Source organism: Schistocerca americana, chromosome 4, assembly GCF_021461395.2.
Source record: "Schistocerca americana isolate TAMUIC-IGC-003095 chromosome 4, iqSchAmer2.1, whole genome shotgun sequence".
Classification (NCBI taxonomy): domain Eukaryota; kingdom Metazoa; phylum Arthropoda; class Insecta; order Orthoptera; family Acrididae; genus Schistocerca; species Schistocerca americana.
This window is the reverse complement of record NC_060122.1, coordinates 539848073-539869476: the sequence shown is the minus strand read 5'-3', so window position 1 is coordinate 539869476 and position 21404 is coordinate 539848073. Positions and strand designations below refer to the sequence as shown.

General features: G+C 41.5%; 1 protein-coding gene across 2 annotated transcripts in view; it reads right to left on the bottom strand.

Annotated features, from left to right (window-relative positions):
• The window catches only part of LOC124612451 (DENN domain-containing protein 1A-like), a 292617-nt gene that overhangs the window by 204544 nt on the left and 66669 nt on the right, over positions 1-21404 (bottom strand). For both annotated transcript variants that reach the window (XM_047140674.1, XM_047140675.1), the window contains exons 4-5: positions 7851-7986; positions 7697-7750 (exon numbers count right to left, since the gene is read on the bottom strand). In XM_047140674.1, coding sequence (XP_046996630.1) covers positions 7697-7750; positions 7851-7986 — 190 coding nt within the window. The remainder of the gene's footprint in view (positions 1-7696; positions 7751-7850; positions 7987-21404) is intronic.

Here is a 21404-nt window from a genome sequence, read left to right as displayed (position 1 = left end):
GATGCCAGGCTAATCGAGGTAATAACCTGAATCACAATTAATTGGTTTTCTGCTATTTTAATTTCAACGACCTCTTTTATAATCAAGTTCCACAAGAAATGGCCAAAATGTTGGAAAAACTTATCTACCACCACTCAAAGGTTTGATACAACAAGGTTAGTCAACAGTCACAGAACACTGACTAGTGACTACACATCCTGTAGATTTCAAACACAAGAATATGCTGACGCAGGTTTCTTCTGTCCGAAGACTGGTTTGATGCAGTTCTCCACGCTAATCTTAACACCCACGCCTCGTAATATCTGTGTAACTACTGGGTCTGCTCCTATTCCTTACATACAGGGTGTTTCAAAAATGACCGGTATATTTGAAACGGCAATAAAAACTAAACGAGCAGCGATAGAAATACACCGTTTGTTGCAATATGCTTGGGACAACAGTACATTTTCAGGCGGACAAACTTTCGAAATTACTGTAGTTACAATTTTCAACAACAGATGGCGCTGCAAGTGATGTGAAAGATATAGAAGACAACGCAGTCTGTGGGTGCGCCACTCTGTACGTCGTCTTTCTGCTGTAAAAGTGTGCTGTTCACAACGTGAAAGTGTGCTGTAGACAACATGGTTTATTCCTTAGAACAGAGGATTTTTCTGCTGTTGGAATTCCACCGCCTAGAACACAGTGTTGTTGCAACAAGACGAAGTTTTCAAAGGAGGTTTAATGTAACCAAAGGACCAAAAAACGATACAATAAAGGATCTGTTTGGAAAATTTCAACGGACTAGGAATGTGACGGATGAACGTGCTGGAAAGGTAGGGCGACCGCGTACGGCAACCACAGAGGGCAATGCGCAGCTAGTGCAGCAGGTGATCCAACAGCGGCCTCGGGTTTCCGTTCGCCGTGTTGCAGCTGCGGTCCAAATGACGCCAACGTCCACGTATCGTCTCTTGTGCCAGAGTTTACACCTCTATCCATACAAAATTCAAACGCGGCGACCCCTCAGCGCCGCTACCATTGCTGCACGGGAGACATTCGCTAACGATATAGTGCACAGGATTGATGACGGCGATATGCATGTGGGCAGCATTTGGTTTACTGACGAAGCTTATTTTTACCTGGACAGCTTCGTCAATAAACAGAACTGGCGCATATGGGGAACTGAAAAGCCCCATGTTGCAGTCCCATCGTCTCTGCATCCTCAAAAAGTACTGGTCTGGGCCGCCATTTCTTCCAAAGAAATCATTGGCCCATTTTTCAGATCCGAAACGATTACTGCATCACGCTATCTGGACATTCTTCGTGAATTTGTGGCGGTACAAACTGCCTTAGACGACACTGCGACCACCTCGTGGTTTATGCAAGATGGTGCCCGGCCACATCGCACGGCCGACGTCTTTAATTTCCTGAATGAATATTTCGATGATCGTGTGATTGCTTTGGGCTATCCGAAACATACAGGAGGCGGCATGGATTGGCCTCCCTATTCGCCAGACATGAACCCCTGTGACTTCTTTCTGTGGGGACACTTGAAAGACCAGGTGTACCGCCAGAATCCAGAAACAATTGAACAGCTGAAGCAGTACATCTCATCTGCATGTGAAGCCATTCCGCCAGACACGTTGTCAAAGGTTTCGGGTAATTTCATTCAGAGACTACGCCATATTATTGCTACGCATGGTGGATATGTGGAAAATATCGTACTATAGAGTTTCCCAGACCGCAGTGCCATCTGTTGTTGAAAATTGTAACTACTGTAATTTCGAAAGTTTGTCTGCCTGAAAATGTACTGTTGTCCCAAGCATATTGCAACAAACGGTGTATTTCTATCGCTGCTCGTTTAGTTTTTATTGCCGTTTCAAATATACCTGTCATTTTTGAAACACCCTGTATGTGTCACCATGGCATTGATCTGTATGAGCCTGGAAGCAGTGTAACAACACATCAAGTGTGCAAATAATTGCCAAAAGTACCATCTGATTCTACCACAGTTATATGCAGTCTGGCAGTACCCTCCACAACAAAGGGTCCACATCAGTTCCCAGCCTTCTATGGGCCAACCAGCAGCTGATGCTGGTCTGGGCAGCCAGCTTCTCCAGACCAGCTGACAATTCTAACTCCACTGTGACAAACTTTGGGAAAAACGACGAATCGTCCCACAGGGACCGCAGCAGCACCAAATTTCTGCCTTGAAGGACAGAGGTTTGCAACCAGGTCAGTACTGTTGCAATCTTTCCACACCAGAGTGAGCTGCTGACCAGTAACCATGGCAGCCTATAGAAATTAGCAGACACACAGCACTGGCACTGCTCACATGGGGCTGCATAGTGCTAACTCTGGCACCCACTGCTGAGTGAGGTAAAAGCAGGACATACCAACAGCCACCATATCAACACGACTCTCCAAGTTCATTGGCATTGCCCATAGACCATGTCCCTGCAGAGGTGGTATTCTGGAGCACCACAGCTCCCTGACATTGTAATCCAGCAAAAATAAAATCTGATTTATCTTGATTTATCTTGCAGTAGAGTTTTCCTAGCCACCCCCGCCTCAGCGATACAGATAGCCGTACCGTACGTGTAACAGCAACGGAGGGGTATCTGTTGAGAGGCCAGACAAACGTGTGGTTCCTGAAGAGGGGCAGCAGCCTTTTCAGTAGTTGCAGGGGCAACAGTCTGGATGGATGACTGATCTGCCCTTGTAACACTAACCAAAACGGCCTTGCTGTGCTGGTACAGCAAACGGCTGAAAGCAAGGGGAAACTACAGCCGTAATTTTCCCGAGGGCATGCAGCTTTACTGTATGGTTAAATGATGATGGCGTGCTCTTGGGTAAAATATTCCGGAGGTAAAATAGTCCCCCACTCGGATCTCCGGGCGGGGACTACTCAGGAGGATGTCGTTATTCAGAAGGATGTAGGTTGCAGTAGGTACTGGGAGATGAAGAAGCTTGCACAGGATAGAGTAGCATGGAGAGCTGCATTAAACCAGTCTCAGGACTGAAGACCACAACAACAACAACAACAACAACAACAACAACCACCCCGATCAGTACTTCCACTTCCACTACCTGCCACTCCACCACCTCTGCACTGTAGCAGCACCATTCACCCCCAGGTTGCTACACGAGGGTTATAATAAATCCCACATGCGCACACACATCTGTGTTATACATTTCTTTCCTTCTTGATCTGATTCGCTAATTTTTATTAACTAACTGTTCTCCTATTTAATCTTCAGCAGTCTCCTGGAGCACCAGATTTCTTTCTTCTTATGTTTCCTGGCACTGCATACCTTCATGGGGTTGGCAAGTTAATCTTCATTTGGCAATGTTAGTGGTTGAGAATGGCTGGATGCCCTTCCTGTCACCACCCTTTCCACCTCCGGAATGTAATTTGTGTATCCCAACTCACTGTGTCCAGTGTTATCTCATGTGAAAGTGCAAAAACATTTTCAAAGTGCTTGTGAATCATGTAACTAATGTGCGACATGGATAACAGCTCAGTATTCACCTACTCAGATGTGGGAAACCACCTAAAAACTACATCCAGGCTGGGTGCACACTTGCCCCATTCATTAATCTGCCAGACTCATTCAACTCGGGGCTGGCACACCTCCACCAATCCCAGAAGTGGAGAGCAACAGCACACAGCTATATGGGTGAGTCTGAAGCACCACATTTCACAATATTCTATTCTCTTATTGCCTTTACTGTTTATCATCCACATTCCACTTGCATAAAAGGCTGCACTCCAGACAAATACCTACAGAAAATACTACACTTGAAGTTATTTTAATCATTAAAAAATTGCTCTTTTTCAGAAAGAGTTTTCCTTGTTTTAGTCAAACTGCATTTTATAACCTCTTTACATCTGTCATTGTCACTTTTTTTCTGCCTAAATAGCAACACTCATCAATTACTTTTAATGTCTCATATCCTAAGCTAATTCCCTCGGAATTATTTGATACAATTCGATTACATTCCATTAACCTTGTTTTACTTATGTTACGTTCAAATTATAAAATCTTTTGAAGAACTATTCATGCTACTGATCTTCTAAGTGGGTTGTTGACTTTGACATGAGTTACAGTTTCACAAAAAAATAAAAAAAAAAAATTAAAAAAAAATAAAAAAAAAAAAAAAAATCACGCAGCTTTCATTTCTTTTCCCTGAATTTAAATTCCTTTTCCAAATTTCTATTTTGTTTCTTTTATTTCTTTCTCAATGTGCATCGTGTAATGTAGGGAATAGGCTGTAGTCCTGTCTCACACAGTTCAGTATATTCAACATTGTCAGAACATTTTTTCTAAACTACAAGAGTTACACATTTAAGTTAAGTTTTAATCACCCTATCTTCTAAGGTAAGTTGCAGAGGCAGTATTGCCGAATGAGTTCCATTTCTCCTGAAGCGAAACGTATCTCTCCTTAGGTCAGCATCTACCAGTCTTTCATCTGTTTTGTAAATAATTTATCAGAGTATTTTGCAACCATGACTTATTAAACTGATAATTCAGTAATATTCATATTTTCAAGCACTTGCCTTCTATAGAATTGGAGTTACTAAATTCTTCTTGGCGTCTGAAGATATTTTCCCTGTCTCACATAACTTGCACATCTGGTGAAATAGTTTTGTCTTGGCTGGTTCTCCCAAAGATCTTATCAGTTCTGATGAAATGTCATCTACTCCTGATGCTTTGTTTTGACTCAGGTCTTTAAGTGCTGTATCAAATTTTTAATACAGTATTGCATCCTGTATCTCATCTTCATTCACCTTCTCTCCTTTCTCTACCAAACTGCATTCATATGACTGTACAATACACATTGTACTGTCATATAAGGTTTATCATGTTGTATACATTTAATGGTTAATAATGAGAAACAATGCGTATTCGATCACTCAACTGCATACTGGCGGGAACTGTACAATTCAGGCCATGCTTCATGGTTTGAAAATGGACACGATTGTCCAAAACTAGTCACCACAAAGAAATGACTATTCACAACTGTGACATACCTTGAATGAAAATACATATTGTAATAAATTTCAGTCACAGTCCACATCTGCTCCTGCAAATGTTTTGCAGCTTAAAACCTGTTTATGGAAACTCTGTTTTACAATCATATAATCTATGTGGAATCTCTGCCAAGCGAGAGACTCTGCTATGCCCATCAATGGCCTCACAGGAGTCACTGTAATAACTGAGGTGTTAACATGGAAAAAACAGTAAAAAAAAAGTCAGTTGAAAACATGGAACGGGCCCATACTAGTGACATGATGGTGAATTCAGATGTAACAGTGTCTGGTGTCCTCACTGCCCTTCCATGTACACAATGATTCAGTTGTGCTCTTGTGTGAAATCCTGCCAGGCGACTCCCTATTTCATTCCTTCCCCTCAGTACATGTTATCCTACTATTTTACCTTCTCTTCCATTTCCTGTTATTTAATTCCAGTCCTCCACAACAACTAAATTTTCATCTCCCATAACTACCTAAATGAATTTTTTGTCTAGGTTGTTTCTTTATGGAACATCATGATACAGTTTGTCCTTTCAATCATAAAACAAGCACCAAAATATCAGAGACTGAGATGTTATTGTGGAACAGAAAGTCAACTAAAACTGTTCAACAGTGGAAAGGCATTCATACCTGATGAAATATCTATGACATTCTACAAAGATCATATAAAAGAACTTGCTCCCTTCTAGCAGCAGTTTGTATAGATCTCTGGAGCAATGATGCAATCAAGCGGTTTGAAATAAGCAACAGCTATTCCCATTTTCAACAAGTTTTGTTGGACTGATGCAATAATTATGGGCCTAATAGCACTGATTTCAATGGCGTAAGAAGTGGCATTTGTTAATTAAAGTAAATGTAATGAGCTGGCCATAAATAAGAGGAAATATCAATTACTGTTACAGTACACAATTTGTGATAAATCACTGAAAAGAGTAACAGCTGTAAAATACACAGAAATACTGTCCAGATCAATCTCAAGATAAATAACCATACAACAGTAATTCAAAAAATACTTTGGAGACAAAAAATGCCAGAGGGGGGTGGAGGTGGGGAGGGGGGGGGGGGAGGAGGGAGGGAGAGGGAGAGAGGGAGAGAGAGAGAGAGAGAGAGAGAGAGAGAGAGAGAGAGAGAGAGAGAGAGAGAGAGAGCGCACAGGGGGGGGGGGGGGGGGGGTCAAAGAAGAGATGTTGCATTTTTTCAGGAGCTTGTCAATAAATCTGACAGTGAGGATGATCATAAAACTCAAGTGGCAGGCACTAAAAGAGGTGGTTTACATCAGGATGAAGTCTACTGTGAAAATCCAAGAGCATATTTCATGAGAACAGTTGGGCAACATATTACTACCTCTTACGAACATAAAGCAAAATTATCATGACAGAAAATCAGAGAGAGTACAGCTCATATGAGATACTTATTGACAGTCATCACTCCTATGCACCAGGCATGAATGGAGCAGGAAAGGGGGAAATGGTAGTGATACCAGAAGGCTGTTCTCGGGGCGTAGATTCAGAACACAATGCCCACATGATTCTAATATCACAGTAATAGCTAATCAGTCCTTTTAGTCTGCAAGCATGTCTCTCACCCTTCTAGAGCATCCTCAGCACCAACCAACAAATAAATGACTGGTTGTAATATTTGCTTGGTGCCTTCAGCTGGTAGAAAACAGTGTTGCCACGTGCTGGGATAGCTCAGTCAGTAGAGCACTTGTCCACGAGACACAAAGGTCCTAGATTTGAGTTCTAGTCTAACATACAGTTTTAACCTGCCAGGAAGTTTCAAATCAGTAGACACTCCACTACAGAATAAAAATTTATTGTACTATTATCTTACCACAGGTGTAACAACTGTCTGGTGCCTTGATAATACCCGACAATGAAATGAAATAAAATGATTACCTCACAGCTGTTTTCTGTTTGGAACCAACTATCCTGTAGTCTACACATAATCCAGTACTGCAAATTATGTTGAAGCTGAAATACTGTGTTACAATCACAGTAACACCAACTGCATTGAGTGAACAGGATCTTGCTCCTGATTCATTAACAAAACAAGTTTCACTTATCCTCTCTTCTCTAGTATTTACATATTCTCTCTCTCTCTCTCTCTCTCTCTCTCTCTCTCTCTCTCTCTCTCTCACACACACACACACACACACACACACACACACACACACACACAGAGCTCTTCCTGTTGTTAATACTTGGAGCTATTCCTCCTCAGTTGTTACTTCAATTACATTTATCATCAAAGGGAGAAAAATTCCATCTTTTGTAACATTCAGTTGCTAAGAGAAAACTTTTATCACTCTCATCATAAACACAATCAGTGCACTTTGTTCAAAAATCATTTGTCCTACGACCAGATTTTCTTTGACCACATAAGCCTCTATCTTTGATATTTCTTATATCTTCCTTTATGTTCATTGGTGCTGTTGCTCAGTCACAATTCACTCTCCTTACCCTACTCTTCTTCTATTATAATTTCTTCTGTTAGCACTGTTAGTCTTGTGATTACACGCATGGTAAATGTGACTTAACAGTCTGTTTAAACGCATACAGTATCATATATAACGTATTGCAATTAAAAAGCCTGTCTGTTTAGTTTTAACAGAGCCTGATCTTAACAGGAAAAATGGCTACATCAAATAAATCATGGCTCATTAACAATAAGAACACTCACATTTTCTGGAATACTGGGCAGCTGAAACTGGTTTGGGCACTTACAGATGAAAATCTGAAACAAAGCATCTTATCACAAAGTAGTAGAAAACAAATCTACAAAATTCACAAATAATTAGCTAAAGATGATCAAAAAAATGAACTTATGAACTCACACTTTCACCATTATTAAAAGGCACCTGCATAACAGTCCCTGGTTCAGGTACATTACCCTCATAAACTGCATTTAAAAATCTGTACAGCTCTTCTGTGTTAGAATTGTGTGTTATTTCTGCTACATGATTTAGTAATCTGTAAAAGAAAATTATTTTCATGTTGTATTTAACTATACTGATTCATTGTTGCAGAAAATTACATATAACTCCTCTGTTTTCACACCCAGAACAGTGAGAGAGTGTAATCTAAAAATACAGTAGTTTATCAGCCTTACTCGCTGATACCTGAACCTGCTCTGCCAACAAATACTCAACACCTAAAAAACGATTACAAAGCACTCATATAGACAGCTGTCTGTGCAATTGCACTGCTTCAAAAAAGATTGAATGGAAAATCATGGTGACGGTCAATCGGGTTACCAAGGGACTCACCAGTGTGGTTATTAGTCCCTTTAGCCTCATAATCAACAAGCCAGCAGTAGTGTGTTGAGAGTAATACAGGACAGAGACGAACCAAGAGCTTCGATGCTACCACAAGCTGTGATCTATGAAGAAAAGTACACATGTTACTGGTAGAAGAGGTAAGATTTGCACAGGTGAAGGTAGAGCATTGAGAGAAAGTGTGCAGGTAAGGGTCCCTACAACAAGAACTGTAACTGAAGATATAAATTCTCAAATAACCCCCCTCCCTCCCCCCACCCCCTACAGCAGGAGAATATTAAAAAAAACTCACACATTAAATATATTATGAGCAATAATGACACAGGACAAGTAACGCCTAGATAGAACACCAGGTTAAGGAGATAACATTTGGAGTTTACTTGAGGGTAGATTTGGAGCTGAGTGAGGAACACTTAGCGCAAAACAAGCAGCAAAAAATGTCACCTCTCCACATCCATGCTTAATGTCAACTTTGACAATGGTTCTTATAAATCATTTGGTAATAACAACTTTCTCATAGGAAGATTAAAATGTGGGTTGCTTTCACTGCATGGTCAGCTAGGATAAATGGTGACGATTGGTTGAGATTTAATTCACACCATCGATCAAGTGAGTCTGGACACGCAACAAGGATGTGGCAGAATGGCAGGGTTGCTGTGCAGGTGCACTGTGAAATGTTCTCTTACCCCAGTATGTAGTCTTGAGTGAGGTAAACGTGACCAATACAGATGTGCCGTACGATTGTACGTTCTTTTGTACAATATTCCATTTCTTGGTGGAGGTTTGTATCATTTGGAGTTTGCTGAGTCGGACATTGGTCATCCCATCTCCTTTTCACTTTCATATGATATGACATCTGAGATACAACTACAAAGCAGTAGGTCAACAGAGGAGACTTCTTAGCTAATGTATCAGAACAGTCACTGCCTGGGATGTCTATGTGGCTTGATGTCCACAGGAATGACATGGAGGTTACTGTACTGTGAAGCTCATGCAGCAGTTTGTGAATGGCAGACATCAGCAGATGAGTTTGAGGGTGATTGTCAGTCACATTACTGAGGAAGTCACTGCCGACGAAAAGACCTCTCATGTTTTGAGTTTTTATGTGTGTGGGTCTTTTGGGCATTGTTACTAATTTCCTCATGTAAATACTGCATATAGTGTGAAAGGTACATTGTACCTAAACGTTTTCTCAATAAATGGACAGCTGATTTTCTGGCTGTTGTTGGACCCATTAGTATATGCCGGAATAAATGTTGCATAGTTGTGGAGGACTGAACAGAATCTATGGGAACAAATATTAAGAGTGTGTGTGATCCTTGATGGCACACTGGAGGTCCATTTGTACAACAGGTCGAGAAATATACCACTAAAATAAACTGTCAGTGGGGTAAGCAGGCAAGTTACTGTGGGGGGAAAGTGCACAACACATGTCTTTTGTTCTAACCATGACTGTTCTCTCTGTTTCTAAAGAATTCATAAAGAGACAGATAATGTTCTGTAGGAGAATTGTGTAAAAGGGATGTCCTGGGCTACAATAGATCTTAATCTTGTAATTAATTAAGAGTTGCTGGCAGCCTATCTTCATTGACATACTCACTCCCAGAAGGAAATTATTGAAAGGAATCTTGCAGAAAACTCCAGTCACTAGGTAACTCCACTGTGATGCACAGTGTCTAAGAAGCCTAAAAAAAAAAAAAGGAGGCCCTGTTGATGTGTAAGGTACAAATCTGCAGTTTAATCTCATTAAAAATCAATGACATAAAATTTTACCAGAATCTGTTAACCTGCTCCTCGAGAAACGTTTCTTAGAAGTGAAGAGAGTTTTATTTCTGCGTACAGCAAGGGTGTCCAATTTAAGTTGGATTATGAAGGCCTTGATTCCCTTCCATTTTCCAAGATTCAAAATTTCAGTTCTCAAAAGCAAAGTAGATACAATAACAATCCCATACGTAGCATTGTTGTAGCCATCACAGTATGTAGTAAAGAGCTTTGTGTGCTGTAGAGATCAGCAGTGGGGCAAACAAAAGACTAGCGGCCCCAAGATTTCCGACTACTAGCAACTTCTACTGATTCAGAACAAGAGACTGTGTGCACCAAGGAAAGTTTGCCAGAGAGTACTTCTTAAAAATTTCACAACATTTTTGTTCTGATGATGCCTCGTGCTGCATCAGAATTACCATCTCAATTAAGATCTTGGTTTATGAAGAATGATGCTTTCACTACTGATTGAGAGAGAGTTCTATTCAGAGCAAGCAATAAGCAGATCAGTTGCTCTACGAAGTCCCAACTTCAGCAACATATGCATAGTGATGCACATGCAAAGAATAAAGCAGTACCATCATCTATTAAGCAAATTTTATTGTCACAGATGCAAAAGACTCCAAACCCAACAAATGAATTTTTCTATATGTGCTCTGCTACGGCTGCTGTGAACGTTCCATAGTACAAGCTTCAAGTGCTTGAATATGACATTTCCACAAAAGTACAATTGACAACAGAGTCTGCATGAACTGACATTAAGGAAGAACTATTTTGGTTTTAATTACAAGGATGCACCGAAAAGTATGTGGAGCTATATAAGTATCCACCACATCTGGGAAGCCATCGACACATCAACAGCCATACATTAATGTTTCACTGGCAATCTCATTGTGCAATTTCAACATTTTTGTTGCTGTAGGACAGACAACACTTTTATTTCATGAAGATATGTCGCAATTGCAGTACATATATTTTGCTACTTGTTTCGAACCAAGTGGCTCATACTCAAGCGTTACCTCAAGAGGGCAGGCCTGAGAATAAACCAGTTGGTTCGAAACTAGTTAGCAAAATACACATACTGCAACTGTGACAGATCTGTAATAAATTCTTCAGGCAATCTTGTTGGTGGCAAACTCAATGGAGAAGAATGCTCAAAGCCTGTACCGATTTCTTGCCCAAGTATTGGAGTGCACAAATCATTCAATAGGAGCTCATGCTGCGAATGACAGCTTAAAGTGCTGTGGCTACAGGGAATCCAAGGAAAAACAAAATCAGCTTTGTGGTCTGAGGTGCCTTGTCACGGTCCACGCGGTTTTCACCATTGGAGGTTCGAGTCCTCCCTCAGGCGTGTGTGTGTGTGTGTGTGTGTGTGTGTGTGTGTGTGTGTGTCACCCATAGCATAAGTTAGTTTGAGTTAGATTAAGTACTGTGTAAGCTTAGGGACCGATGACCTCAACAGTTTGGTCCCATACGATCTTACCACAAATTTCCAATTTTCCAAAAAAAATTTTGTTGCGTATTCACATGCTGCGGCCTACAAGATGGTGGTGGCAACTACCCTCTGTGTATTTCATCAGCATTGAATCCATTTCCCTTCTGGTCCAGGAACTGCAATACACCACCGAAGAAGTGTGCAGCAGCCACCCAGAAGTAAACAAAATAATTTCATATGCCAAGAAGGTGTTTCTTAAAAGCCCTGCATTGTATGTTACTTTATAGAAAACTGCTACCAAATCTAGTATTTCCATCTAAGCCGGTTCTAATGCAATGGGGTAAATGGGTTTAAGTTGTCAGTTTTTATAAAGAACATTTACTAGCCATGAAATCTATGACTGATTCATTTCCAAGAGAATCTTCAGTTTCAGTACAAGAGGCATGAAATGCTTCCACTGAACCTAACAGTAACTTCAGCTTCCTTGCCAGTAGCATTAAGGAATTATAATCTATTGGGCTGCCTTTGCAGAAATCATTTGAAATTGTTGAAAACATAAAAGCAAGTTGGGTGGCATTATAGGTGGGATTGGGCAGAGTGTAGTGAATAAGTGTGATGCAGTTTTAGCAAAAATGTCAGCTATTTGCCTTTTACTGCTAAGTGCAATATCATCAGTGTGGAAGAAAAAGATGCTCCAGCCAACATCACTCCAGGTACATTTCATTTCCTAAAATTTGCACTCTAATTCCGCTGTGAAGTAGACAGCTCATTTTCTTCCTATAACAAATTATTTCTGAGCAGTGACATTCTATAAGCGCAAAGACTTTGGAGAATTACCCAGTTGTTAATTGTGCTTCAAAATAAAAAGTACGGTAGGGTACCTTAGTAATTTAAGGGAAGACAGACATTTTAGCAAACAGAAGTGACCTACAATAATTTTCTTTTAGTAGCACAGTGTAGACATTCAAAATAAAAAATTAAGTAATGTGAAGTGTACCTTCTTAGTGTACTTTCCATGTTTCTGAACCTCGCTGATTATCTGGTGTTGCCCAGGTATGTATTTATTCTAATCTTTTATTAGCCCATCTCCTTCTTCCACCCCCCCTCCCCCTCTGTCCGTTTCCTCCTTCAGCTCTCACACTCTGTCCCCGTTACTCTTTGTCCATCACCCCCCCCCCCCCCACCCACCTCCATCAACTTCCTCCACCCCCCCCCCTGTCAACCCCTTCCTCCCACTCTCCTTTTCAATCTCCTCCTCCTCCTCTCCTCTCCTCTCTGTCTATCCATCTCTACCATCCCTTCTCTCTACCCATCTTTTCCACCCCTGCCTTTATCCATCTCCTCCTCTTTTCTTCTCAGTCTGTCTCCTCCTCTACCCTTTCTGTGTCCATTTTACTGTCCACTTTGTCTGCCCAATACTTCCCCCCCCCCCCCCCCCCCATTCCTGTCTGTGCCCTGTGCCCACCTCTTCCTCCCCCTTGGCCCTCCTCGTTATCACACTCTTACTGCCACACTATTTCATTAAACATTGTAACTAATATGTGCACCAAATTTGGTTGAAATCATTCCAGGGGTTTAGGATAAGCTTCTTGCATGTGGCTTTGTCTGCATACAAACATGTCTAATATATTTCACAAATATTTAAGATATTTCACACATATGTGTAAACAAATTTCACCTGCACCTGTAGCAAATTTGGCCCTGCAGTTTCATTTTCATACAGCTCAATGTTTATGACGACATATCTCACATTTCACAGATTGTAGCTAAATATGTTAATGGATATACCTGCAACATCATATCATTGTATAGAACATATAGTAATCCATATTATATGTTCTATACAATAATATAATGCTGCAGGTATATCCATTGGTATATTTAGCTACAATCTGTGAAATGTGTTGTGAACAGAGTTAGAAGTAGACAAGTCATAAATTAAAACTTCATGCATGATTTGGCAGTTTTTCACACATCAGGGTTTATGGCACCACACCACCTGAAGTTTGTGTTGCTCAATGATATATTTTTCTAGATACATTCAGCAGCATATGTGGACCATGTCTGAAAAAAGTGTTGTGAATAGACTTAGTTGTAGTGAAGTAACAGTTTTAAACATCTTGCATGGTGCAGCAGTTTCTCACACATCTAAGTGTTTATGACGTCATATCTCCTAAACTGTGTTTCATACAATAATATAATTTTTTTGGTATATTCAGTGGTGTGTGAATATTGTCTGAAAAATATGTCATGAATACAGTTAGTAGTAAAGCACGTAATAAATTAAAATGTCGTGCTCCATGTGGCGGTTTAACTGAATGAACAGCGGAAATGTAATAAGCGATGAACTTTTTTCCTATCATCATTTTGTGAGACTTGTTAGCAAGAAAAAGATAAAAATTTGAAATTATGTGTAAAATTTGTTGCAAGACTAAGTGCTCTCTTTCTGAAATTCTGGATGAATAAAGTATGGGTATTCAATGAACATGGGCTATTTTCCTTTTTCACACCCACCCAGACCCCTTTCATAAATAGATGGTCCTTATTTCACAGCGATTCTTTCCAGACGGTAAGTGATATATGTACCAAGTTTGGTTCAAATTGGTCCAGTCATTCAGGAGGATATGTGGAACATGCATACATACATACATACATACATACATACGTTTTATTATAATATGTATGGTTTGTGTTGATACTAGCTGAGTAACCCCATGTTGCCTCGGTGTTTATTTATTACAATCTTCAAATAGTCAACCTCCTCCTACCCCCAGTCTCTGTCCACCTTCTCCTCACCTCTCTCTCTCTGTCCATATCCAGACAGTAAACAATGTGTGTACCAAGTAGGGTTGAAATCAGTTAGGAGGAGATATTGAGTATGTGTGTTTGTACCATATATTGCATACATATGTCTGATTCATTGGTATTTTACACCACATGACTCCAAAGAGGATGTTCACGTTATCTGTGGTATTCAGCCATATGGCTTCATCGTAGGTCCTGAAACACTGCCAAAATTATTGACTTGCTGCAGTGGTCATTCTCATGGCCTGGTTGACAAATGAATAGCACGAATATGATGGACTGGATTGATAGGATTAAAGGGACCAAACTACATGGTGATCAGTTCCCCTAGCCTCCATACATTCAGCAGGGAAGAGAATTCAAAGAGGAAGACAGATATTGACGAACTCTAATGTAACCGAGAATCATTAAAACCAAAAAGAAGAAGTAACTAGAAGTGAGAGAGGGGCAAGTGGGTGAGGTGCTCCACCCAGAAAGAAGCTGTGGACTTTTGGAACACCGTCTGCATCTGATCAGCATTCCCTCACCCTCCACAACAACAAGGAAACCAGCAACACAGACAAATTAATAAGATCTTAGGAAAGGGAATAACAATGATGAGACAGTAAATCAACAACAGATATAAAAGAATATGAAGAATTAAAAAGGTGGTAAGGGCAGTCATATGGAGCCGGGGTCAGAGCAAGTAATGGGGCGCAGCCCTCAAATGCCTCAAGCGGCTGACAAGGCCAATGCGTCCTTACCCTGCAAAGAGGAGTAAAAACAACATTCACAGTTAAAAGGTAAAACAAGATCAGCCGCTTTGGCTTGTTCACTATCACCAGAGACAGTATGTCAGCAAGTTTAAGATTTCACCATAAGGTGGTCAAATACGGCAGTCTAATAGGGATGTGGGCCACCGTCAGACGGGCACCACACTGGCAGAAGGGTGGATTCTCAGGTCATAGAATGTAGCCATGGTTCAGCCAAGTGTCGCCAATGTGCAGCTGACAGAATGGTAGACTCCCTGTGAGAAGCATGAAAGGAAGACCGCCACATGGTTGTGGTCCCCTTTATTGCTCACAGCTTGTTTGGAGGAAACAAGGGCACAACAATTCTTGCTCCTAGCCTCCAACAATTGACAGTGGAGAGTCAATCTAAGGTCTCATTCCAGTAGCCCCCACCCCCATCCCCCCGCCAATCTCCAAAGTCAGCATCCTGATAACCAACTTGCCCAACCAGTCTGTTCCCTGGGATCCTTATGTGACCTGGGGTCCAGACAAAGATGGCCAACCACAGAGGCTTGATGGAGGTCAGAAAGGAGACCATGGGTAGTCGCAACCATTTGGTAGCACTAGTTGATTGCCTCAACACCACTCAGGCAATCACTGCCGATTAAGAATGTCTGTCTCGTGCAAGAACAAATGTGACTGAGGGCTCAAACGATTACCACCAACTCTGCAGTGAATACACTGCATCCTTTTGGCAAGGAGCATGGTTCACTGCTCCTTGTATGTGTGTAGGCAAAACTAGTTCATCCATTGAGCATACATCTGTCAGTTTACATCACTTGTGAACCTGGAAAATGAACCAATGATGGACAGGAACAGGCAGCAAAAATCCATGGGATCAACACAGTCTTTTGGTCCAAAGGGTAGGCAGAGACCGATGCAAAGATGTGTTACACACCATGGGACCAAACGCAATTGCTCCCTGACAAGACGCAACAGTGGGGAAGTCGGGAGCTCAGAGACCCCATATGCGAACCACGATCGTGACTCCAGTCCTGGGCCACTGTTGTGGGAGGCAGGTCTCCCTACCGGGAAAGAGGACATGGCAGTTCGGATACTCAGGAGAGCAATGAATGTGTATCAAATAACTGAGCAAGATTGTAGTGAAGAGACCCCATCCTCTGTGAATAGGCTGTTCACAGGGATGGTCTGAAAATAACCTGTTGCGAGATGGATCCCCAAATGGTGTACTTGGTCCAGCACCGGCAACTCTGAAGGCAATGCCAAGCCATATGTCAGACTCCCAGAGTCAACATGGGACAAGAGCAGGGCTTTGTAAAGCCACAAAAATGACAATTGGTCTGTTCTCCAGCTGGTGTTACTGAGGTTTGACCAGCTTATTCCTTCAAGATGGCCAAGGTGGGGTAGTAAGGTAAAGCAGGCACCGAAGACCAGTCCTAGAAAGTGAAAGGTCTACCACATTGAGCAATTGTTTGTTGATGTAGAGTTCTGGTTGTGGGTGGATAGCACAATGGTGACAGAACTGCATGATTCATATTGATGTACCTTCACTCGTGATGTATGAGGATGGTCCCACAAGTACCCGAACCAACAAAGAAAACACAATAATTTTGGAAAAAAATGTATTTATTTTTTAACATAATCCCCTTTCAGCTCTATATACTTTTTCCAGAGATGTTCAATAAGTTTGATACCCTTTTTATAATGAGAACTGTTCAACTCCTAAAATGGCCATTAACTGCAGACATCACATCTTGATTTGTTGAAAATCTTTGACTACCAAGCCATTTTTTCAAATTTGGGAACAGAAAATAATCTGAGGGGGCTAAATCTGGCGAGTAGGGTGCACGAGGTAGCAATTCAAACTTAAATTCATTAATTTTGGCCTTTGCAATAATGGACTTGTGAGCTGGTGCATTTTCCTGAAGAAACAACACTTTCTTCTTTCTTGTGGCTGTTTTTGTTTGATTTCTTCGCCCAAACATTGCAATAAGTCCACATAATACTAACTGATGGTATATCCTTTTTCGAGGTAGTCAATGAAAATTATCCCACGTGCACCCCCCAAAAAACCGAAGCCATAACCTTGCCTGCAGATGAAACGGTCTTTGCCTTCTTTGGAATCGGTTCTCCAATTTGTGTCCATTGTTTTGATTGTTCTTTTGAGTCGGGAGTGAAGTGGTTGAGCCATGTTTCATCCATGGTTATGAAACGGCACAAAAAATTAGCTTTGTTGCAGCGAAACTTCGCTAAACACTCAATTGAAACATTTTCACAACATTGTTTTTGCTCAAGTGTGAGCAAACGCTGCACAAACCTTGCACAAAGTTTTCTCGTTGACAATCATCCAGCACCTTTTTGTGGATTTTCTTCAACATTTCTGAAGTCGTCACCTCATTTGGTCGACCACTGCAATGTGTCTTGGCAGCTCGTACGGCCTCGTTTAAACTCAGCTACCCAGTATTTTGCTGTTGTCAACAAAGGAGTAGACTATGGCTCAGCTTTAATATTGGTTGTGCTGAGGCCTTTCAAAAAAGTATTGTGTCACATAACAATGACCAATTTCCACCATTTTCACAAGTTCATTCACAATTTTCACTATTGATGGCTGCCAAACAAATACTAAACAATGTGGCGTCTTCACACTTGAAACTTATGCTTCACAGATCATATACTTTCTAATCCAGAGATATTTTTCAACAATGACTGCCATCTCTCAGTCAGGTTGGGTGCTTATGGGACCATCCTTGTACCTTCACTCATGACATGTGCGATTCCAGATACGCATGTCCATACAGTTACAGGCATGCTTATAGAGGACACCTGCGCCAGCTCCCTCGTGCACTCTGGTGAGCTGCCAAAGAAACAGCATTATTTACACGACCACAAACGAGTGCTTGGCCTATTCTTTACACTGTATTACTGTTGTCTAGTCAATGTGTTCAGTGCTACGCACAACCTATATCTCATTTGCTCTAAAAAGTACTATGTTCGATAAAATGTGTTTGTTCCTGCTGTAACAAACTTGGTGATGAGTGAGGGTTACATTTTCTCCACATTTTAGTGTCAGTGATAAATCGCCCAACAAACATCTCAATAGAAGAAATACTCCACTGTCTCACTGCCCAGCAGCACGCTTTCACAGCACAGCAGCAGGATCTCGCCACCACTCTCAATTACGTGGTGTCTGTATGATCGCGGCAGATTACTCTCCAGTCAGTGCAACTGACACCCTTTCTGGCATATGATGAACCATCCAAAGATTGGGACTCCTACAAGAGACTGTGATACCAACATTTCCACGTTTTTTGCATGGGCGATGCAAACCTGAGGAGGGCTTTCTTCCTTTCCTGGCTTTTACAATGCATTTATCAGTTGTTGTGTCAATTTGTGCCTTTGCAAGAACCGACCAGCTTATCACTTGATGAAATTTTCAAGCTTCTCTCAACCTCTTACTGTGACAGACTGCATGTCATTGTGACATGTGTAGAATTTTACCATTTCCAGGAATACCCAAATCAATCTTACAAAGCCTGGGCTGCAGAACTACATGGGTTGAGCCATCATCATAAATTTGTCATTAGTACCCATCACAAATCCTACGCTGATCACATGGTGCATGTTGTTATTCGTCTGGTCCCAGATAGGGAAGTCCACAAATAAGTACTTCAATGTAAGAATCCAATGCTTACGGATGTGCTCAATTCAGCACAGTCCTTTGAAATGTCATGGACCACAGGTGATCAGATTACTGTGTGGGGAGAGTTATCCGAAGTTGCTCAATCAGTCTATTAGGCATGCTGCAAGTCCGCAGGGTAACAAGGAAGCCATTGCAGCAGTACAACCTTCAACTCAGCGTCACATTGGGCAGCGTCAATTACAGCCACAGTAGCAATGGGCCCCATCACAGCAACAGTTGCGTGCTTCCCTTCCATTTTGCCCTTACTGCTTCATTCAACATGAGCATGCTCCATGCCCTAAGTGTTGGGTGGTTTGCAAGAAGTGTCAAAAGGAAGGCCACATTGCATTGGGCTGTAACACCTCTTGAAACGTGGAAGACACAGTAGTACCAATGGGCATAAACTTGACCTCTACAATGACTCATAAACTCGGCCTCTACAATGACCCATAAACTCGGCCTCTACAATGACCCATAAACTCGGCCTCTACAATGACCCATAAACTCGGCCTCTACAATGACCCATAAACTCGGCCTCTACAATGACCCATAAACTCGGCCTCTACAATGACCCATAAACTCGGCCTCTACAATGACCCATAAACTCGGCCTCTACAATGACTCATAAACTCGATCTCTACTATGACTCATAAACTCGATCTCTACTATGACTGTTTCCCCAAACAATTTGTTTATTGACTTGTGTGTATTTAATAAGCCGCGAAAAATGCAGATGGACACAGGAGCTGCAACGACTTTAGTAAACGCACAGATGTATGTGGATTTGGGCTCCCATCCACTCTCACAGGTTTCATGGAAGTTGGTTAGCTACAAGAAACAGCAGATTCCGATACTAGGATAGTTTTCCACTCCTGTATCTTAAAAATCTGTTGTTTGACCTCTCACCTTCCTTGTTGTTGATCGTTCCATTACCACATGTTATATGTGTTTAACACTTTCAATTTCTCCATTGACGATGAGGTAAATTTAGCATCAGAAACTTCCATATCAGCAACTGGAGTCCCTCTCACATTATCATGAAAGAGAATGCTTGCTCATGTTTTTTATAGGTGCACCAGGTGCTTGTCACATTACATGATTCTTTCAAGGTCGAATTAGACTGTTTGACGTCAATCTATGTCATCCGGCCCATTTCTTCCAGTGAATGGGCTAGACCAGTGGTCATCGTAAAGAATCCAAAGGGTATTTTTCTGCGTTTTTAGGACAGCTGTACCTGGCTGCATCAATTGCCTTGACCATAACGTTGTTTTGCATTCTACAACCGAAGACCACCTTAGCAGTGTCTGCGCTCTCTCTCTCTCTCTCTCTCTCTCTCTCTCTCTTTGCAGTCTGCAAGTCTCAAGTGCAATCTTGCCAAATCTCATTTTTTCAGCTCAATTGAGTACCTACATTTTGAGGCTTCTTGCACAGGGATCAAGTTGTTGCCTCACCATGCTGGCGCAACTGCGGCTTTCCCACGGCTAACCTCCATTAAGGAACTGCAGATGTTTCTAAATGAAGTTGCATGCTACCATTAGTTTTTACCAAACACATCCACTGTTGGTCAGCCACTGCATGTATTTTTGTGAAAAAATGTGCCTTTTTCTGGTCCCTAGCTTGTGACTGAGCATTAACTTTGCTTAAATCTAAGTTTCAATCTGTCCCATGCTTGGCCACTTTTCAGACAGAGACAAATTCGCAGAAAGGTTTGATTGACTCATTGCTTATGCTTCTAAGACTTCAACTCCCATGCGTAGTGGTGTTCTCAGATTGAAAAGGAGGCTTTAGCAACTGTGTTTCCCTCAAGAAATTTCACTTCTTGTATGGTACCAAGTTCCATTTAATCACGGATTACAAGCTGCCGGTTGCTCTTTAAAACCCTTCAGTTTCCGTGCTGGATGAGGCAGCACATCATTTGCAGCAGTGGGCGCTCTTCCTCTCCCATTATCATTAACAGATCCGTCACTGGCCAACGGCACAACACACCAACGCCGATGTTTTATCTCGTGTTCTGATAAGGCCGCACCCAGCGTCTGAGCAGGATAAGTTGCTTTGTTTCTATTTAGAGACTGAGAACCAGAACATGGTCAAGAGTTTTCCTATCACTTTTGCCACAATAGCATCGGCTGTTGCCACGTATCCTGTACTTAGCTGGGTTCTCTCTTTTATGCAGCATGGTTGCCTAGAAACACTCCTGGGCCATTCTTCTAATCCTTGCGTAATTACAGCGGAACTTCGATTTTAAGTTCTCTTATTTATGTCTTTTGTGATTCTGCACCATAAATTCATAGCACCTGTGAGAACTTCAAAACATCAATAATAAAAATTCCCCAATTTTACATTTCTTCCCAGTAAGGTTTACCTCGTTTCTAAGTTCTTACTCAACACCTCGCTTGACTTCATCCTGGTTTCTTCCTATTGACAACGGATGTGACTGAACAAGTTACAAGTGGCTCAGAAGACAGGTGCTTCACATTACAGGTGGTGGCAGAGTTAAGGGAATATTTTAGGCCATTGAAGAGAGGGGAAACATGAGAGAGGAAATGCTGATGAAATCCTTGATAGTTGTTGCCCCCACAACTTGCAACATTTAGCTTCACATGCAATTATGATACAACTACTTCTAGGTTGCAGTGCTAATGGAAAAAACAAGAAAGTTGACGCAAAGTGTTCCGGACCGAGCCAAAACGTGATGAAGGGAG